The sequence below is a fragment of the Geospiza fortis genome, unplaced genomic scaffold, assembly GCF_000277835.1.
Source record: "Geospiza fortis unplaced genomic scaffold, GeoFor_1.0 scaffold108, whole genome shotgun sequence".
NCBI classification, from domain to species: domain Eukaryota; kingdom Metazoa; phylum Chordata; class Aves; order Passeriformes; family Thraupidae; genus Geospiza; species Geospiza fortis.
The window spans coordinates 1,525,238-1,542,941 of NW_005054439.1; the positions used below are offsets into that span (position 1 = coordinate 1,525,238).

General features: G+C 37.7%; 1 protein-coding gene across 1 annotated transcript in view; it reads left to right on the forward strand.

Annotated features, from left to right (window-relative positions):
- NFX1 (nuclear transcription factor, X-box binding 1) overlaps window positions 1-17,704 on the forward strand; it is a 70,704-nt gene that overhangs the window by 4,305 nt on the left and 48,695 nt on the right. The window contains exons 2-5 of the mRNA XM_005427263.2: window positions 4,670-5,719; window positions 9,571-9,732; window positions 14,411-14,488; window positions 16,736-16,841. Of these exons, the coding sequence (XP_005427320.1) occupies window positions 4,670-5,719; window positions 9,571-9,732; window positions 14,411-14,488; window positions 16,736-16,841 (1,396 nt within the window). The remainder of the gene's footprint in view (window positions 1-4,669; window positions 5,720-9,570; window positions 9,733-14,410; window positions 14,489-16,735; window positions 16,842-17,704) is intronic.

The following is a 17,704-nucleotide window of genomic DNA, read 5'->3' on the forward strand; positions in this document are numbered from 1 at the left end:
GAAGTAAAGCTGAATTAATTTAAGAAGAAAGAAGTACAAAGTCTGATGCCTAAAGGGCTGTTCTGTGGACTGTTACATTTTTTTCTGATTAACTTTGTCAATATATTTTTTCTCATTTATACTTGTTTTTAATTATCAACTTCATATTAGTTAAAGTACATTATGTAATGGTTCTTTAAAATCTAATTGAATACAGCTTCCTGAAACTGTGAAACTGTTCTAAAATATGTCACTTAGACATAATGTCTTTAAGTGGCACCTTCAAATGTCATCCTTAATGTATTCATAAAAGAGTACCTAAGCTATTGGCGGTACTGTTCCCAAGTATAGGCTCTGTTTTTGAAGATGAGCTTGTACTTATTGAAATGAGTACTTACTAATTTGCTTAATATTTTTTAATGTGTCCTTATCAAATTATTTTTCTGAAAGATGGTTCACAAGGACTACCTCTTCGCCAGAGCATTCTGGCTCTGTCGACAATTAATGCTGAAGGGGTTTAATGCTGTGGTAGAACAGGCATGAAACCTTATTGCTTTCATATGCTTCATTCTTATTCAAACCAAAGTTCCTAGGGATGTTAAAATCATAGAATTATAGATTGGCTTGGGCTAGAAGGGATCCTAAAAGTCATCTAGTTTCAACCTCCCTGTGATGGGCAGGGACATCTTCCACTAGACCTGCTTATTCAGAGCCCCATTCAGCGTGGCCTTAAACACTTCCAGTGATGGTACTGCTGCTTTGGGCAACCTGTTCCAGTGTCTTACCACTGTCAAAGTAAAGATTTTCTTCTTTGTATCTAACCTAAATCTCTCCTTTTCCAGCTTGAAGCCAGACCTCCTTGTCCTGTCCTTACATGCCCTTGTAAAAAGTCTCTGCCCATTTTTCTTGTGGGCTCCCTTCAGGTACTGGAAAGTCGCAGTTAGGTCACCTTGGAGCCTCTTCTCTAGGTTGAACAAATCCAATTCTCTTATCCTTTCCTCACAGGGGATATGCTCCATCCTTCCAGCCATCTTGGTGGCCTCCTCCACACTTGCTTCAGTTCAACAAGTTGATGTGACCTTCATGTGCTGAGGGACCCCATAGCTGGATGCAGCACTCCAGGTGTTGCATTGAAATTGAAATTGAGTAGAGGAGATGTATCAAGAAGCAGAGTAGAGGGAATGAATCAGCTCATTTGACCTGCTGGCCCCACTTCTTCTGATGTGGCCCAGGTTGCAGTTGGTCTTCTGGGCTGTGAGCACATGTTGTCAGGTCATGTCTGCCTCTCATTCACTAAGTCTTCTCAGCGGGTCTGTTCTTGATCTGTTCATCCCCCAGCCTTTATTGATACTTGGGGTTGCCCTGACCCAGGTGCAGCACTTTGCCCTTGGTCTTAACTTCATAAGATTCCTGTGGCCCACTTTTTGAGCTTGACCAGGTCCTTCAGGATGGCATTCCATTCTCAAGCTGTGTCAATTGCGCCACTCAGCTTGATGGCATCTGCAAATTTGCTGAAGGTACTATGTATCTCTTTGACTATATAATTAATGAAGGTATTAAACAACAGTGGTTGCAATGCAGACCCCTGAGGGACATCACTTGTCACTGATGTCCATCAGGACTCTGAGCTGTTGACCACTACTCTCTGGATGTTACTTTCCAGACAATTTTTTATTTGCATAATAGTACACCCATCTCTCTGATTGAGAGAGTAGGATGTTAGGAGAGACCATATCAAAGTCTTTACGTAAGTCCAGATAAATAATACCTGCAGCCCTTCCCTTGTCCACTTATGCAGTCACTCCATCATAGAAAGCCACTATGTTGGTCTGGTGGGACTTGTCCTTGGTGAAGCTCTGCTGGCTGTCCCAAATCACCTCCCTGTCCTCTATGTGCCTTAGTGTAACTCCTACGAGGATCTGTTCCATGATGTTCTCAGGCACAGAGGTGAGACAATATAGAAGTTTTTTCTAAAGTTATTATGATATTCTGTGTTTATTTTATAGAAATACAGGCTGGACTTTAGCTTTGGGGCATCCCTTTTACTATGAATTTTTGTGTATGTATATGTAAGCATATCAGAGACAATTTCAGCCAGTGTTAGCTACTTATTATTACACTTGTACATTTATTTTGCAGTTTCTTGTCTTGGCAGACAGAAATTAGTTTTAGTAGAATTTACCACTCTGGAATTTTCTTCATTATATAGAAGCTGAGAGCAAGAATGGGAATCTTATTGATGTAAAAAGTTCTAATGAATTATTAATATTTTGGAGGTGCTTTTAAGTATATGAATCCCAGTTTCTATTTTTTTTCTGCAGACTTTTTTTTTCTGCAAACCTGTTTTTGTTAAACCATAGCTATCTGTCAGACTTTAAATTTTAGAGTATACAAAAGCAAGTTTAAAACAGCTAATAAAATGGGCTGTTTCAAATAAGGTTTGCATGTAATTGTCGGATTGCATTCTGTTTTCAGATCAAAATGTGTAAAATGTAAGTAGTCTGTACTGAATCACTGCCGTTAACATTATAGTGCATAATTTTACAATTGTACTGCTCTTTATTAGTGATAGGAAAGAAACTGACTTAACACTGGGAAAACTGGAAGTAAGTGTAGCTGTAGAAAATACAGTGGACAGCTTTACATTTGCAATTCTTTGCACAGGATACATATGCTGAGAAAAATAGAATGTTTCTAGGGAAGATGCTTTCAGTCCAGAATCTTTCATATGTATACCCTAATGTTGGCACCTACTAGGGTCTGCAGTCCTAATGATAGAATAGTTCAACTGGAAGGGACCTACAATGGTCATTGAATCCAGATCTGACCACTTCAGGGCTGACCAAAAGTTGAAGCATATTGAGAGTGTTGTCCAGTTGTCTCTTAGACACTGGCAGACATGAGGTATTAACCACCCTTCTGGAAAGCCTTTTAAGGGTTTTGACCATGCTCTTGGCAAAGACATGTCCCCTCATGTTGAGTCTGAACACCTCCCCACCCCTCCTCCTTATTCCTCGGAGGGGGGGGTCACAGCTTTGAACTATTCCCACATGTGCTGGCACTGGGTACCAGGAAGAAAAGATCAGTACCTGTGTCTCTACTTCTTTTTTGCCTGAGCTAATTTAGATTTTTTGCCAATTCTTAATTCAGTCTTGAGCTGTTTTGAAGACCAGGTTTCTGTCTGATTTTTCCATTTTGTTGTCGCAAAATCAGGTTAGTATTTCAACTTAAAAAAAACCCAAACTATTTGTATTTGCCATTTGTATCTAGTTGATTTATAACATATAATACCGTATAGAGTGGCATATAATAACATATAATATAATATACTATATTAATAACATAGACTATATTGTAATGTAACATTGTAATGATAATATATATGGGTATAGTAAATCTAGATAATATTAAATTATATATATTATATAAATAATATATAATATAGTTTTTGCAAAGACAAAAATCCCCAAAGTAATTTCAACTGCTCTTTAAAAACTAAAGTATGAATTAGGCAATGTGGTTAAAACATCCTGAAATGTAATTTTAGATTTTTAATTTTTATTAAGGTTAAAGCTTCACTTCCACGAAGTTGTATGTTATAGTTTTTCCTCTGGCCGCCAACTTCACATGGCAGCTGTAACCATTCCTAGAGGTTTTGAAAAAACCTTTTTCCATTTGAAAACAAATTTAATTCGTTGGGAAAAAAAAAGCATGTTAGTGCCTTGAAATGTTCTGGTTTATTCTTCTCTCCAAAATGTTAATTTCCACAATCTTAATTGAGAAAAATGGTAGTTCAGGATCCAAGATTGCATTAGCCTTTTGGAGAGTCTTTTGGCCTAAGTCATGGCCTAAGTGTTTGATTATCTCTTTTAATTGCTATGAACCAGGAATAAACTGCGCTCTGTCCTACCACGTGAGGTAACCTACCCAACCAGTACAAAAAGATCCATGAGATCTCCATGAGATTTTATTAACTACTTTTTTTTACATTACTGTGTAAAATTTAACTGATCTGCCACAGCTAATTATACTATCCCTGATATTCACCTAATAATTTCTGTTGCAGGCAGACACTACTGGCGCAATGTTACAGGAAATTGAGTAACATAGGATTTATCTTTCTTTTATCTAGAGGCATGGAAATTACAGAAGACCTCTGAAGTAGAAGCATGGTTTATGTTGATGGCCTCAGAAAATAGTTTTTGCACAGCTGTCCTGTGCCGTTTAATATGTCTGTCTCTAGAACAGTATAATCAGAGTTGATGCAAGTATTTACTACTGCTACTTTTAATTTATTTTCAAAATTTCTATAATAGTCAAATCTCAGATGTAGACATTGTATTTAAAGGACCCCTTTTTTCAGGTTCTTGTACTTATGTAAACATGCTTGGAAATACTTTAGATGTTAAACACTGATTGTCAGACTTGCATGTCTTGTGCTTCTTCAAAACTTTTTTTCACCTTTTATTTTTATGTTCTTAATTCTGGGTCATCACAGTCCTGTAAAGGTGACAAGAAGGCTTCTACAAAGTACTGTATGATTCAGTTCGAGTTTCTGGACACTTGTTTCCAGTTGTTCTGTCAAGTGTGGGATTGATGGAGCTTCTGGACCTTTGCATGTATGGTAATTTGGTTGAAAAGAAGTATATACTGTTTAAGTTTTATGAATTTGTATTTATTTATGTTTTAGGTACATTGAATTTCAGCCCTGGTGCTGCTGCTTCCGTTTCTGGAGAAGGACAACCAACAGATATAAACTGGGTAAATAAAGATAGGAAAGACTCTAACAGTAATCAGAATAGAAGTAAGATACCAATTCCTAGTCTGTATTCTGAAAGAGGTACAGATCATGAAAGCTCTTCCACAAAGCATCATGGCTTTTGTAATCTGGAAAGTCAGTATGGGAATTCTGAAGACTTCCACCAATATTTTGGTACTAGTAAAAGTTTGAAGAATCGCAGCTTGCAAAGCCAGAGATTGCATAGATTAAGAAATGATAGCACATGTGCTAGAAATAAGACAAGGCAAAGTACTAGTGATACGGCTGCAGGTCCAGGCATTTCAGATGCTGCGCTAGTACCTGGTAGAAGAGCACCTCCTAGAGGATACAGTGATTTTCTCTCCTCAGAGAGTGACAGGGAAGTACTTAATGCAGATAGCAGAGGGGCAAAGCCGAAGAAAACACATCTGATACATGTATCTGGGAGAGGTTTTAGGGAAAAGGGAAAGCAGATACATGACCGTGAAAAGCGGATGAGCTCTAAACAGAAAGTAGAGCTGTTTGAAAATTTTCCATCTTTGGATTTGACGCAGTCTGACTCTTCAGAATCGTCCATTGGAAAGGCATTCTGTGATGCACCTTTTGGAAGTGGGGATGAGCAAAAAGGCTACAATAATGTAAACAAAAGATATCCCCGGAAGCCTGTGTGGAATAAACCCCCAGTAGAAAAGGAGTGTCAGAAAAGACATGATTCTCACCGTATTAAAAATTCAAAAGTAGGTAAGAAGTCTTCTGTTGCATATACTCCAAAAGATAAAAATGAAAGGAAGAAAGAACTCCTTGCTCACAAAAATGATGAAAACTTGACCAGTGAAATCAGACATCAGTTGTCTGAGTCTCTCAGGTTCAGTGGAAGAAATTTCTTGCTAAAAGGGGATCAAGTACCTTCACTTCATTTCAGCTGGACCCAGTACTGGAAGAAGCAAAGTGATGTACCAAAAAACAAAGAAACTCATACAGGTAAGTTTTTGAGACTGTCTTGGACTCCCATATGAAAGATATGATCTTGAATAATTTAAGCAGTCTTTGCTTCAGCTCCTGCCTTGAGTAGCTGAAGAAGCTTATTATTTCACATTAAATTGGTTTTGGGATCAGAGGGTAGAAGTAAATGTAGGTGCATGGTATTTCAGTAGGAACATACTCGTAAGTTTACCTAGAGAAGGACAGATTTTGTTTAAAGTTTTTTCTGTTTTTGCTACACCAAACTGCAAACAATGACCTAGTCAGGTACCGTTTTAAAATGTGTATGCTGTGGGAGTAAAATTCTGAGCATTCTAAATAATGAGACTTGAGAAGGATAATGCTGAAACTGACTTTTGCAGAATAGGTCTTTTCATGTAGGAGTAGGACAATGCCAGACAGAGAAATGGTATTCTAGTCATAACTGAATTTTATGTGGTTTTTTCCTGCACCTTTGATGCCTTAAAGAACCTATAAATGAAACAACACACACTTCTGAGATAATATATAGGAGGTAATATTAAAGCTGGTCGTTATTGGAGGCCTTCATGTGCAAATATGGAAAACGTCCACAAACCTCCCCCCTCCGTGTGCATAGGATTTTATAAGTTTAGTAAATTAACATAATTAACAAAAATCACCAATTAAGAGCATAAGTGGTGATGCTGTTCTCCCCACAGTTCAAGACTGGGCCTTGTTGATGAAAATGTGTCTCAAAGAGCTGTTTTTCAAGCTTGGTTTCTAAGGAGAACCAAGGTAGCACAGGGGTCTTGGAATGTGTTTTGCCTTTCAGGGCAGGGGAAAGCACTGGGGAAAACTAGCTGAGTGCAGTAGTAGGCTACACAGCACCAAATATGTGTGTGAAAAATACAGGGAATAGAAGAAAAAAGATGAAAATGTTAGGCATCACCTCAAAAGGTAATTAGAAATAGAGGCAATATCTGGATCCTATTTTTGGAAGTTTGAGAATAGAAACATGTGCTGTTGACAGTGTAAACCAGACCCACAGTTTTTGGCTGAGTGAAATTTATGCTGACTCATACCATTAGTGACTGAAAACATTAAATGGAAATCAGCTCAATCTCTTCAGGGCTATGATACTGGTTTCTGTTTCAACAACAACTTAGGTAGCTTATTCTTACTGTTTTGCATAAGCTTAAGCACTAAGTGTTAAGAGGCTTAAATGTTCAGATGCAATGAGGAGAAACACCAAGAATTATATTTATTTGGTATTTTACAAAGCATCTCAACCTTACCTTCTGTTGCACAGAATGATAGAGATGGGTAGACTAGTTCCAATTATCTTAACTGATGTCAAATCTATTGAAGACTTTACTTCTCAGCATCTCCTATTTCACAATTGAGAAAATAATAGTATAATCAGGAAGCATAAGAAATCTAGTTGGAAGCTTTCTTCTCTTAGCAGGATCAAGATCTTGATCCTCTGTAACCTAAGTAAATTAACTGTCATGCTCCTGGGTTCTATTTGAATCATAAAATCGAAGGTACCTCAGTCTTTCCCCCATCATTATTATTAAATGAAAAACATCACATGCAATAAGCAGAAAGATAAGTGATAGTCTTTCCCAGGCAACTTAAGGAGCTTCCCCCTCCAAAATAGTTATTTGCATGCTTTATTTGGGAGTTCTTTTGGAAACGCTATCTGCCACTGTTTTGAGGGAACTAGGATTGTGGATTTTTAACTATTTCTGGGACAGCTACAGTTTCTGAGTATGATATAGCTTTAGTCTTCTGGAGAAAAGAGGTATGTTTTACATGAGAATATTCCTTTATGGCAGATAAGAATTTTGGGTTAGCAAGTAGAAATTACTGTTAGTCCTAAATGTTGTGGTGCTTGATGCAGGAGGGCTAGAAAACAAATTTGAAACTCATGTTGAGGAGGACACACACTGTTAACACTTGCAAGCCGTGGGCTTGCTTGGAATCAGATGTTGTACAAGCAGATTTTGAATTGACAGTAATCTTTTTCTGTCCTTTATTTATATTTATTATATTATCCTTTATTTTCCTTTCTTATTTCCTTCATTATGAATTTGAACTTCCCTTGTTGTTGTGATCTGATCTAATCACAGAAGAGCAAAGAGAACTCTGTGAATAAAGCCAAATGTACTTGAGTTCGAATGTTCGCAGAAATGAGATTAAAACACAAGGTTAGATGTTAATACCAAAAAATTATATATTTTATTTAATAGTAAAAGAGACAAAGAGAAAGAAAGAGAAAAGAAAGAAATACGTAGAAAAAGGGGGCTGGGAGGAGAGGGGACAGGGAGAGTGACAGAGACAGATTAAATAGAAACATATCACCCCTTCATGGGTTCCAACAACTCTTGTTGTTCCCCTCCCTCTTGTCTTCTTGGTGATGACAGTCCCCTGCTGAAAAGTACAGTAAGTATAGATCAATCATGGGCCAGGTGGGAACACCCAGGTGCCTCCCCTAAGGGGGGCAGGTTTGACATTGTTGCCTGCAGGACTGTGGGTCTGTTGCATCATGTTGCATCACGCGCCGTGTTCTCTGGTGCAGGATCTGGGGACCCCTTGGAGTGGGCCATGACATCCCATCTGCTGTCCCTAACATGGATGTCTGGTAGATGTGGCTTTCCCAGGGTGGGGGGCCCTGCAGTTGGGCAAGTCTTTACAGCAGCTGGATGGGTGTTCACTGCCTCTGACTGGGAGAGTATGCCACACATCCAAAAGAACTTCCTCACTTCCTCCTCGGTCAGGGTTTGTGCAAGTCTGGCAGCAGTTAAGCCTGAGGCTATATCCTCTACCCCAAAGCTTCTGGACATCCCTGCCATGGAGGTATGCTCTTCCAGTCTTATCCATCATTTCCCAGATGTGTTATCTCTGTCCCTTAGGCAGTTCAACTCACAGCTGAGGGCCTCAGCCCAGAGACCTCATTTAGAGTGCAGTGGTCTTCCATGCAGTTCTTGTTACACAATTTGCTATAATAGGCAAAAGTCCTTCATAAAAATGTTTAAGCCATAAACCATAACATTTCAGTCTCTGATACTTGTATTGGCACAACCTTAAAATGCTACATTTTTACACCGTTCACTTGTAATTAATATATTTTTAAATCCTGTGGACATTTTTAAGGTGTATTTGGTAGTCTTATCTTAATGGGTGAGAAGTAATCTGACAGAAATGAAGCATTATGTGGTGCCTTTCTTATGGTTGCACATCAGGCTGTGTTGACTTTAATGTGGGATTCTTGCTTTATTTTCAAAGTACTTTTTCACGTTTGTTCATCGGGCTCAAAAGACCCTGTACTTTGACTGTTGTTCCAGTAATTTCACTCCTAAAGCACTCACTTGAAAAAGGGCCTTTTCCCATAATCCAGGTCCTTCACTGTTAATATTTGTTGTGTCATTCCTGGGAATACTTAAGGATAGGAATTAAATGTAATTTTGGCAGAGATTTCTGTATTCAAGAGCATTCATCTTCTTGGTTTAAAGTGTATGCAAAGATGAATTTCCTATATAAAGTGATGAGTAAAATCTCAAACTTCTGCCAATCTTAAAAGTATTAATAACTTCAGAATTAATAAGATCAGAATAATTACTAATTTGTCAAAATGGAATTTGCATTGCCACTTTAATAAGAATCTTATATTCCTTCTTCCTGCTCTGAAGCTAAAAAATGCACAGCAAGTATCAAACTGGAATCTTCCATGAGTAAACTAATGTCTTATCTATAGCCACTGAGCTAAAATAGCCACAGAGCTAAAATAAGTTTCATTATAATTTAAATGAAATTATAATGAATTAAATTTGAGTTTCATTTCTCAGCTAGCTGTTCTTTTATGCACAAGTAATGTATTTGATTTGCAGGGTCATTGATTGAACAGCTGACCACAGAGAAGTATGAGTGCATGGTATGCTGTGAGGTGGTCCGAATAGTAGCCCCAGTGTGGAGCTGTCAGAATTGTTACCATGTATTCCACCTGAATTGCATCAAGAAATGGGCACGATCACCAGCTTCACAAGCTGAAGGTTGGTATTTTCTCAAATATATACTTTATATATATTCTATATTATGTATACATATTGTATATATAATGTATGTGATATATTCTCAAATGTATATAATAGCCAAATTCATGTGTTGCTTATGTAGTGAAAACTTTTAAGAAATATTGTTTAAGATAACAGTGTGACCCACCTCTAAGGCAAGGCAACCAAGTTCATTGTTAAAGGGATCCCTGGGGGTGGATTAAAGCAAAACAACACTAAATAACTGATACAACAACAAATTTTATTAGAACTGCTTTGAAACCTTAAGTGGAAAAAAGACTTAATGGATTCGAGAAGGGATACTGTAGGCATTCTGAAGCGTATGATCATCCTAAGAGAGGAAAACAGGAAAGAGAAAAACAGAGGAAAAGAGAGATCTATCACCACCCATGGCTCTAGTGACATGGCAGGAGATCATGGTCTATGGTCGTGATATGCGGTCCAAGTCCATCGGAGATGGGGGCAAGCATACGTATCAGAAATTGGGGAGGTTTATAACCCTGATTCTTCTAGTACCTCCAGTACCTCCTCCAAGAAGAATTCTAAGTATGCACAGTCTTCTTTCTGGAAGGTTCTGGAAGTCTGGCAGTGTCAAACAGGGGGCTTGAGTGTATGTGCCTGGAAAAATTTTCTGAACAAACGTTCCAGGTTCAGGATTTTGCGCCTGCATGGTAGGGGCTTGTGGTGGAGAGAAATTGGCATTAAAAAACCCCTCTACCATTCCTTTGTAGTATCCATTCCTTACAGCATCTTCTCCTTTAGTTCAAAGTTTCTCCTTTAGTTAAACAAACTTAAACAGCTTGTTTAAGGCAAAATTTGGCCATAAGCGGCAAATGGTTCACTACAAGCGGTAAGCCGTAAACAAGTTTTAAGTCAATTTTTTCCTACTGTTCTGTGTATGCCTTATATAGTCCTCTAACTCAATTCTTTCCAGTGTTCTAGCTAAACCTAATTTCCAGATTTGGATATGTGTGCAGATTTGGATATGAGTGCATCAGGATGCAAAACTCTGGCTGTGTTTTTACACATCAAGAAACATCTCATTTCTTAACTGTGCTTTGCTGAGCAGTGAAGCAGAAGATGCACTTCATGCATTAGCTGTCTGCTTTTACTCAACCACTTTTTCGTTTGTTTCTCAGATAAAATACTCCTGAAATTCATCCCTTATGCCATGCAGTGAAAGGGAATTCAGAGAAAACAGAAAGCTTCAGCCTTTGTCATCAGCTTAAACTATTTCAGATTCCTTGTATTTTACCACTTTTTGAAACTCTTAAACCAGTATGTTATGCCCTTTGAATCCTTTATTGTAAGCTAAGGCTGAGTTGCAGCCACTGCTCAGTTCAATTGAGTGGTGTAGACACACTTTGAAGATGGTAATCCTGAAGTAGCCTTCATTTTTTTCTGTACCCTGCTTGCTCGCATTTGCCATTCTTTGTATCATTTTGTATCTCTGGGCAGACTGAGGAAATACAGTGTCACCTAGTTCCAAATTTTTGACAGAAGTTCTTGCAAACTGTAAATCTCCTGCAGAAAGGATTGGTTGCAAAGTTCTTTTTGCAGAAGATGCATAGTCAGACTTCTGGGAAGAGCTGGTTGTGGGCCCCAGTTCTCACTTGGTGAGTTTATTTCAAAGGTGCTTGAGGTACTACTTTACTGTCTTGGTTTGAAAAGACAGGTGTTTTCTAAGGAAGGCAGGAGCCTCTCTTGAAGAGGAAAATGCAGACCCCCTCCCTCCGAATTATTCTAATTTTGAAATCAAGAGGCTGTCAGGCAAAGATATGGGAGTAGGAATAACAATTATTAGGACAGATTTTTTTTAAAAATCCAGTAATACAAAACAACACTGACAGAGTCAGAACACAACCTGACATCCTGTTGGTCAAGGTGTTGGTAGCAGTCCAATTAAATGGTGGCTTCAGTCCTCCTGGAGTGACAAATGTGGTTCTGTTGAAGCAGTGATCCTGTAGAAGAGTGTAGTTTTCCTCTGAAGGTCCAGTGGTGGTGTAGATGGGCCTGGTTTTCCTCTGGGAATCCAGTGGGAAAAGGGTGCCTGTGATGTTCCAAATTTCAGATTACATCCAGGTAGGAATGCTTGTCTCCTCCCCCTGGGCAGAGCATCTCACAATGGGATGATGTAATTTTGTCAGTCATGCAGTGAGACTCAATGGCCCATTAGCAGAAGATATTTTGCGCAGGAAGGATTGGTTGTGGAAGAGATAAAAAACTGCCCCACCTGGTTTTAAGTGGTGGCCCAATTAACAGAAGATAACTGCCCCCCCTCTAACAGATGGCAACAGAGTACACACCCCCAGCCACAACTTGCATTTCCAACTGAAGACATTTACCGTGAGGTGGGCACAAGGGAGAAATGTGACAATTCTTAGGAGGTTAAAAGCCAAACTTTATTTGCAAACTTTATAAGCCAAATTGAGAGTGATTGTTGAGTGACTCCCCTTTTTTGGAGTTGATTTATCTCCCTGGAACAGCTTACTCCTTGACAAAAGAGTAGCTGCTTGTTTAAGGGGCCTTTTATCTTTCAAGACAGTCACCTTAGATGCTTGAATCCTGAAAGCTTTTAAAATAGCAAGATTTTGGGCTATTTGCTTTTCGTATAAGGATTTCTGGACTAAATATGTTACTGCATTCTGCATATGAGAAAACTAGAGCTAATCATTAACTGAAGTTAAAGGTTGTGGCCTCAGTAGAACTGATACCAGAGCTCCAATAAAGACAACAGTATATATATTTTTGACCTGCAGACTTTGCTACCCCATCTTGTTTAGATTTTGTAATCCAGAGTTTATTTGTTTTACCATAGGTTGTTTCAGTATATGTTCTACATTTCAGGCTTTGGATAATGAGGAATTCACTAGAATCCTGGCACTTATTACTGTCTGCTGTAGGAAAAATGGGACACTGTAATCTACCTAACTCCATAATTTGCTGGGTTTTGGAAGGGGAAAAATGTTGTTTTGGTTTTTTAAAATTTTTTTAATTAATTAAAATTAATTTTAATTTTAATTGGTTTTTTAAATTTTAAAAAAATTATTTTTAAATTTTAATCGAAGGACACTATTTCCTTTGATTCTGCAAATGTTATAATGAATTCCAGAAAATCTTACCTAATTTAGCAACCAAAGTTTTCACTGGTATGTTTCACTTCGAGCCTATTTGCTGATGAGTTTTGAATATTCATTTTATGTTTTTGCAGCAATGTGTCTTGGTTTGTAAGGTGTCTGCCAAGGAACGCGGGAACCTCCCTTGGTTGGAGGGACCCGTGGTAGGAGGGTATGACTCTCTTTCCTCGGAGTCATTATAACTTTGAAATTAAGGGGCTTTCAGGCAAAGTACAGGGAAAGGAATAACAGTTCGTGATACTAGTATGTATAACAAAGCAAACAACAACAGCAGCAGAACAAAAAACCAAAAACCCAGTAACAGCCTTCTCTAGGCTGCAGGCACTTTCCCTTTTGGTACAGTTACGGTCCCAGCCGGGGGCGGGGGGAACTGTTGGCTCCCAGCCAGGCAGGGCAGGTGCAATGATTCCCTCGTAGCTGCAGGGGGCGCTGTGGCGCGAGTTCAGCTGCGTTTCCCTCACGTGGTAATGGCGGACAGGCTAGATGGTGAAATAGGCTGCAGCCGGAACCTCGGAGTGGCAGTTGGGATGGCAGAAGCAAGCCCACCCCCTGGGGTGGCAAACAAATGTAACGGAAAACTTAGGGGTTGTTGGACCTGAAGTGCTGGGTTAGAGTGTAACAAAAAAGCCTGAGGCTGCCACAGAAAGCGGTCCGGGCTGGGCAGTGGCAGCAATCCCTTCTGCTTTCGTAACATGAAATTATCACGCATCTTGGTCAGATTTCTTAATAGTGAAGAATAATTATAAAATCACAGGTTTATTAATTTACCAGCACTGAATTGATTCAGTTAAGAGAGACAAAAGTGTTAATCAGTTTTTTTCCTTTTTAATATCTATATATAGTTATAAAAACATATCTCTCTTGTCTGTGACCTCTTTTGTGTTCGGTAGCGCTCTCAGACTCATATTCTTAATGGCACAATATGTACTGAATTGGGGAAAATTAATGTTGCTTTTCTTCCACTTTACTGTTCTTCCTCTACTGCTAATGCACCCTCCTGAAACACAGAAACAAGATAACTACTATTTATTAAAATAACTTGAAGAAGAATGTAAATGAATAAATTAGATTATTCTGGTTTATATAACACTGATTTTATCTGAATGTGGGGCAACACTAAATTTGTCTTCTACAAAACACATAAACTTATGAGAGGATAGTGAAAAGGAAAATACAGGTAGTGATTTGTGTGAGGTACTTATATATTCCAATTTCCTTCTCTTAACACTTTTTTTCCACTCACAGCTTTAGATATGGTGAAGTATAGAAAAATTGGGAGTTTAAAAACGTGCTTGCTTCAGTAAAAGGTTGTAGCCTATTGAAATGAAATATGGCTGCGTTGATGTCAATACTGTATAAAATGTATTCTTATGAATGTGTTTTCTCACCACTTCTGAGTAAGTGGAAAAATTAATTTATTTGCAACTGTGTTAAAAAACAAAGTAGAAGAACTTATTCTAGGCTTGTGGATTAGGTCTTTTATTTACTTCAAGTCCTTTTTTTTGTTTTTTTACCTACAGATGGCAATAGCGGTTGGAGATGTCCGGCTTGTCAGAATGCTTCTGTGCAAGTTCCTAAAACTTACACTTGTTTCTGTGGTGAGTTTCTCACGTGCTTTTTGCAAAGAAAAATAGTTTTGTCATTTTGATTCCTTTTTCTTAATATGAATTTCAGTATTGGTGCTTGTTTGCTTACATGCCTGAAACTGAATTTTTAAAAAATTTTATTGACACTGGAAGGTGGCTGCACAGAGAATCATGCTTGAGAAATTAAAAGAAAATAGTAAGTCCCAAGTGGTAAATATTTTCATATCATTATGTAGAAACAGTGATTTTTATGGAATAATGATAGATTTTGGCTGGTATCTTGTGAGCTTTCCTCCTATAGAAGGAACGGAATAACCTGCATGTTTACGTCTTTGTGGCAAGACCAAAATAATACACAACTCAAGGATACAACTACCTAAACCTTTAAATTGATTTACCAGTTTTGTGATTTATGTTGTTCAGAGACACATGGAGCTTAAATAGGAAAAAAATATTCAGGCTTTTCAGACGTCTGTGTAGATATGTGTTTAATAAAAAAGGTTAATGGCATGAGTACAGCACTCATCAAGCCATAAATATAAAACAAAAAGGAGAAATGTTATTACTTAATTGCATAGATATGAATAAGTGTTGTTTAGAATCAGCACTTCCGTGATCTAGATTGTTTTCACATAGCTTTCTTTTCCTTAAATCAGAGTCACTGGAAGCTTTCACCTCACTTTCTAGAAAACAGAATGTTCTGAATTTGAGACAGAAACTGTGTCAGTAAACTTGTCTAAAGAAGCAAGATTTGCTAAAATGGTTTTATGTTTTTATCTAAATGTGTTAGTGAATCAGTTAGAAACAGTGCAATGCAGTTAAGGCAGAGTTTTTGTACAACAATGTGTGAAACTTTATTAATATAGGGATAATAATTCAGTTTTTAGAGATAATAATGCGGTCAGAATGAATTGACCATGAATGAAAATTAGACCAAATGAAAATTACAGTTTTTAAAACATCTAACAGACAGGACATCTGTCTGTTAAATAGGAAAGAAATTCTCCTTAGCCTAAAGGCGTTTCATGGTTTAGGAGATCTACAGTAAGAACTTTAAATTGTCTGCAGAATTATTACTCCCAGAGCAGCATGTAGTAACATAAGAGTTCAATCTTCTGCAGATAATTTTACATTAATGATATATAATACGGACATCATCAGTCACTTATGTAAACCTGTCTTGTATTTGATGCAAAGTACTAACCATGTGCTGAGTGTGGTTAAGTGTGATTTTTTTTTTCCCCACACTTTCACCCATGAGGGAATTCCTGTCTTATTTTTCTTCTGAAGCTTCAGATCTTTCTGGGAACTTTCCTGGATATTCAATTAGTTTAATTGAAACTCTGGTGAATAAATGCTATCTGTAGTGTTTATTCATATTTTTCTAACTTAATACTGTAGAATATACAGAGGTATATTTTAAAAAATTCAATTATGTGACTATGTCACCAAATATACATTTTCTTGTTGGTTTTGATTGTCACAACTCAAATTTGCAACATTGGCTTAGTTGCTTCCCTGTTAATTTAATTCCCCTCTTGCAGAAAGCCAAGAGTGTTAATGATGGTAATTAGCTTTAACCCTGATGACCCTGGACTTAGAGCTATGAGATTTGATGATAATATCTCAGATTAATGAAAATATGGTTTAGTGCTTATCTGAAATATAGAATACCTGAAGCTAACATGCTTCTTGTTTAAAACTTCGTTCATCAAAATTCATTAACCTTTAATATTTTATTAATGTAGAGTCTGCTTCTTTTTATAGAAGTGACTTTCATAATTTGCCCACTTATTTAATTCCCTATTCCCCATCACCATGCCAGGTAGATCTTACTTTCTGGGATCAGTATCTTCTACTTTGTTCCTTTTTTTTCCCCCTCCCTGCTGCATTGAGACAGCAAGGGAGTTTCACCCTTCAATTTTCTTAGCTACTGTGCAGCCTGATCAACTGCAGGGGGCTTTTAGTTTTCATGTGCTTTATCAGTTTAATTTAATGTATCAGCTACCTGCATGTCTGCTGATTGAGAGTACAGAAGGAAAGAATATTCTGGAGCTTGCTATTCCAATGGCACATTCTTTTAAAAAAGCTGAGTATGTATCAGTACAGAATAACATAAACATTTGTGTAATTTTTTTGTCAAAGAAGACTACTTGCCAGTATTTAAAGTACTGCTTTTTCTCTTTGGTACGATATTTTTCACAAATGCAGTCTGGTATTCAAAACAATAAACACCTTTTTGTCTTTGACATGGTTTAGGTAAGGTGCACAATCCTGAATGGAATAGAAATGAAATCCCACATAGCTGTGGGGAACTTTGTGGAAAGAAGAGGCAGTGTTTGGACTGTCCACATCTTTGCAACATGTAAGTAAATGTTTATTATATAAACACTGAAATTATTTCGAGAAAATTTCTGAAGACTATATTTGCTTATTTTTTGATTCCAGGATATGCTTAGAGATTTAGAACCTACAGAGATTTATAGTTCAGCTGAAGCCTGAAAGAAATGAAAAGGCTGAAATGCTTTTGTATTGGTATGTCTAAAGTGAGTTCATATGAGAGCATGAACAGGATGTCTACAATAGTTGTAGCAACATTTCTATCATAGTTTAGGAACTGAACCAGCTATCTGACTTGGTTTCAAGAATTTTCACTGAAGTAAAGAAATAATAGTGGCTGAAAGTAACTCTAAACATGTCCAGTCGTCCACCAGATTTTTCAGGTGCTGTTATTCGCGTAAAAGTGTTTGAATATCTTAATTTGGGATTAGTGCTACTTGTTTAAACTGAAAGACCACTTCTTTCCTTTGTTTCTTTTTTTTTTTTTTTTTTTTTGGTTTGCAAACTGTTTAGGATAAAAGGGCATTTGTATTTTTTTATTTGTTGAGACCATCAGATAGTTTAACCAGAACCCCTCATGGAAATTTTAATCAGCATATGTAACTCAGATTGGTTCTGCTAACATTTTATTAGTATAATTCAGTGAAGAGAGGGAAAGGAAGTGTCATGGTTTGGAATGGGAGGAAAATTTTGGGAAGTGAGGCAAAAGCTTTTTGTGTAACTTACAGTGTTACCACTGTAAGTCTTACCACTAAGAAACTGGACAGGCTTCTGTAAAGACACATGTTAAAGACGGAAGAAACCCGGGAAGTTTTTCTTTCCCTTCCAATGAGGAGTAACGGGGCTGGGCGGCCCCTGCCATGGGGACAGCCCGGCCCGGCTGCGGGG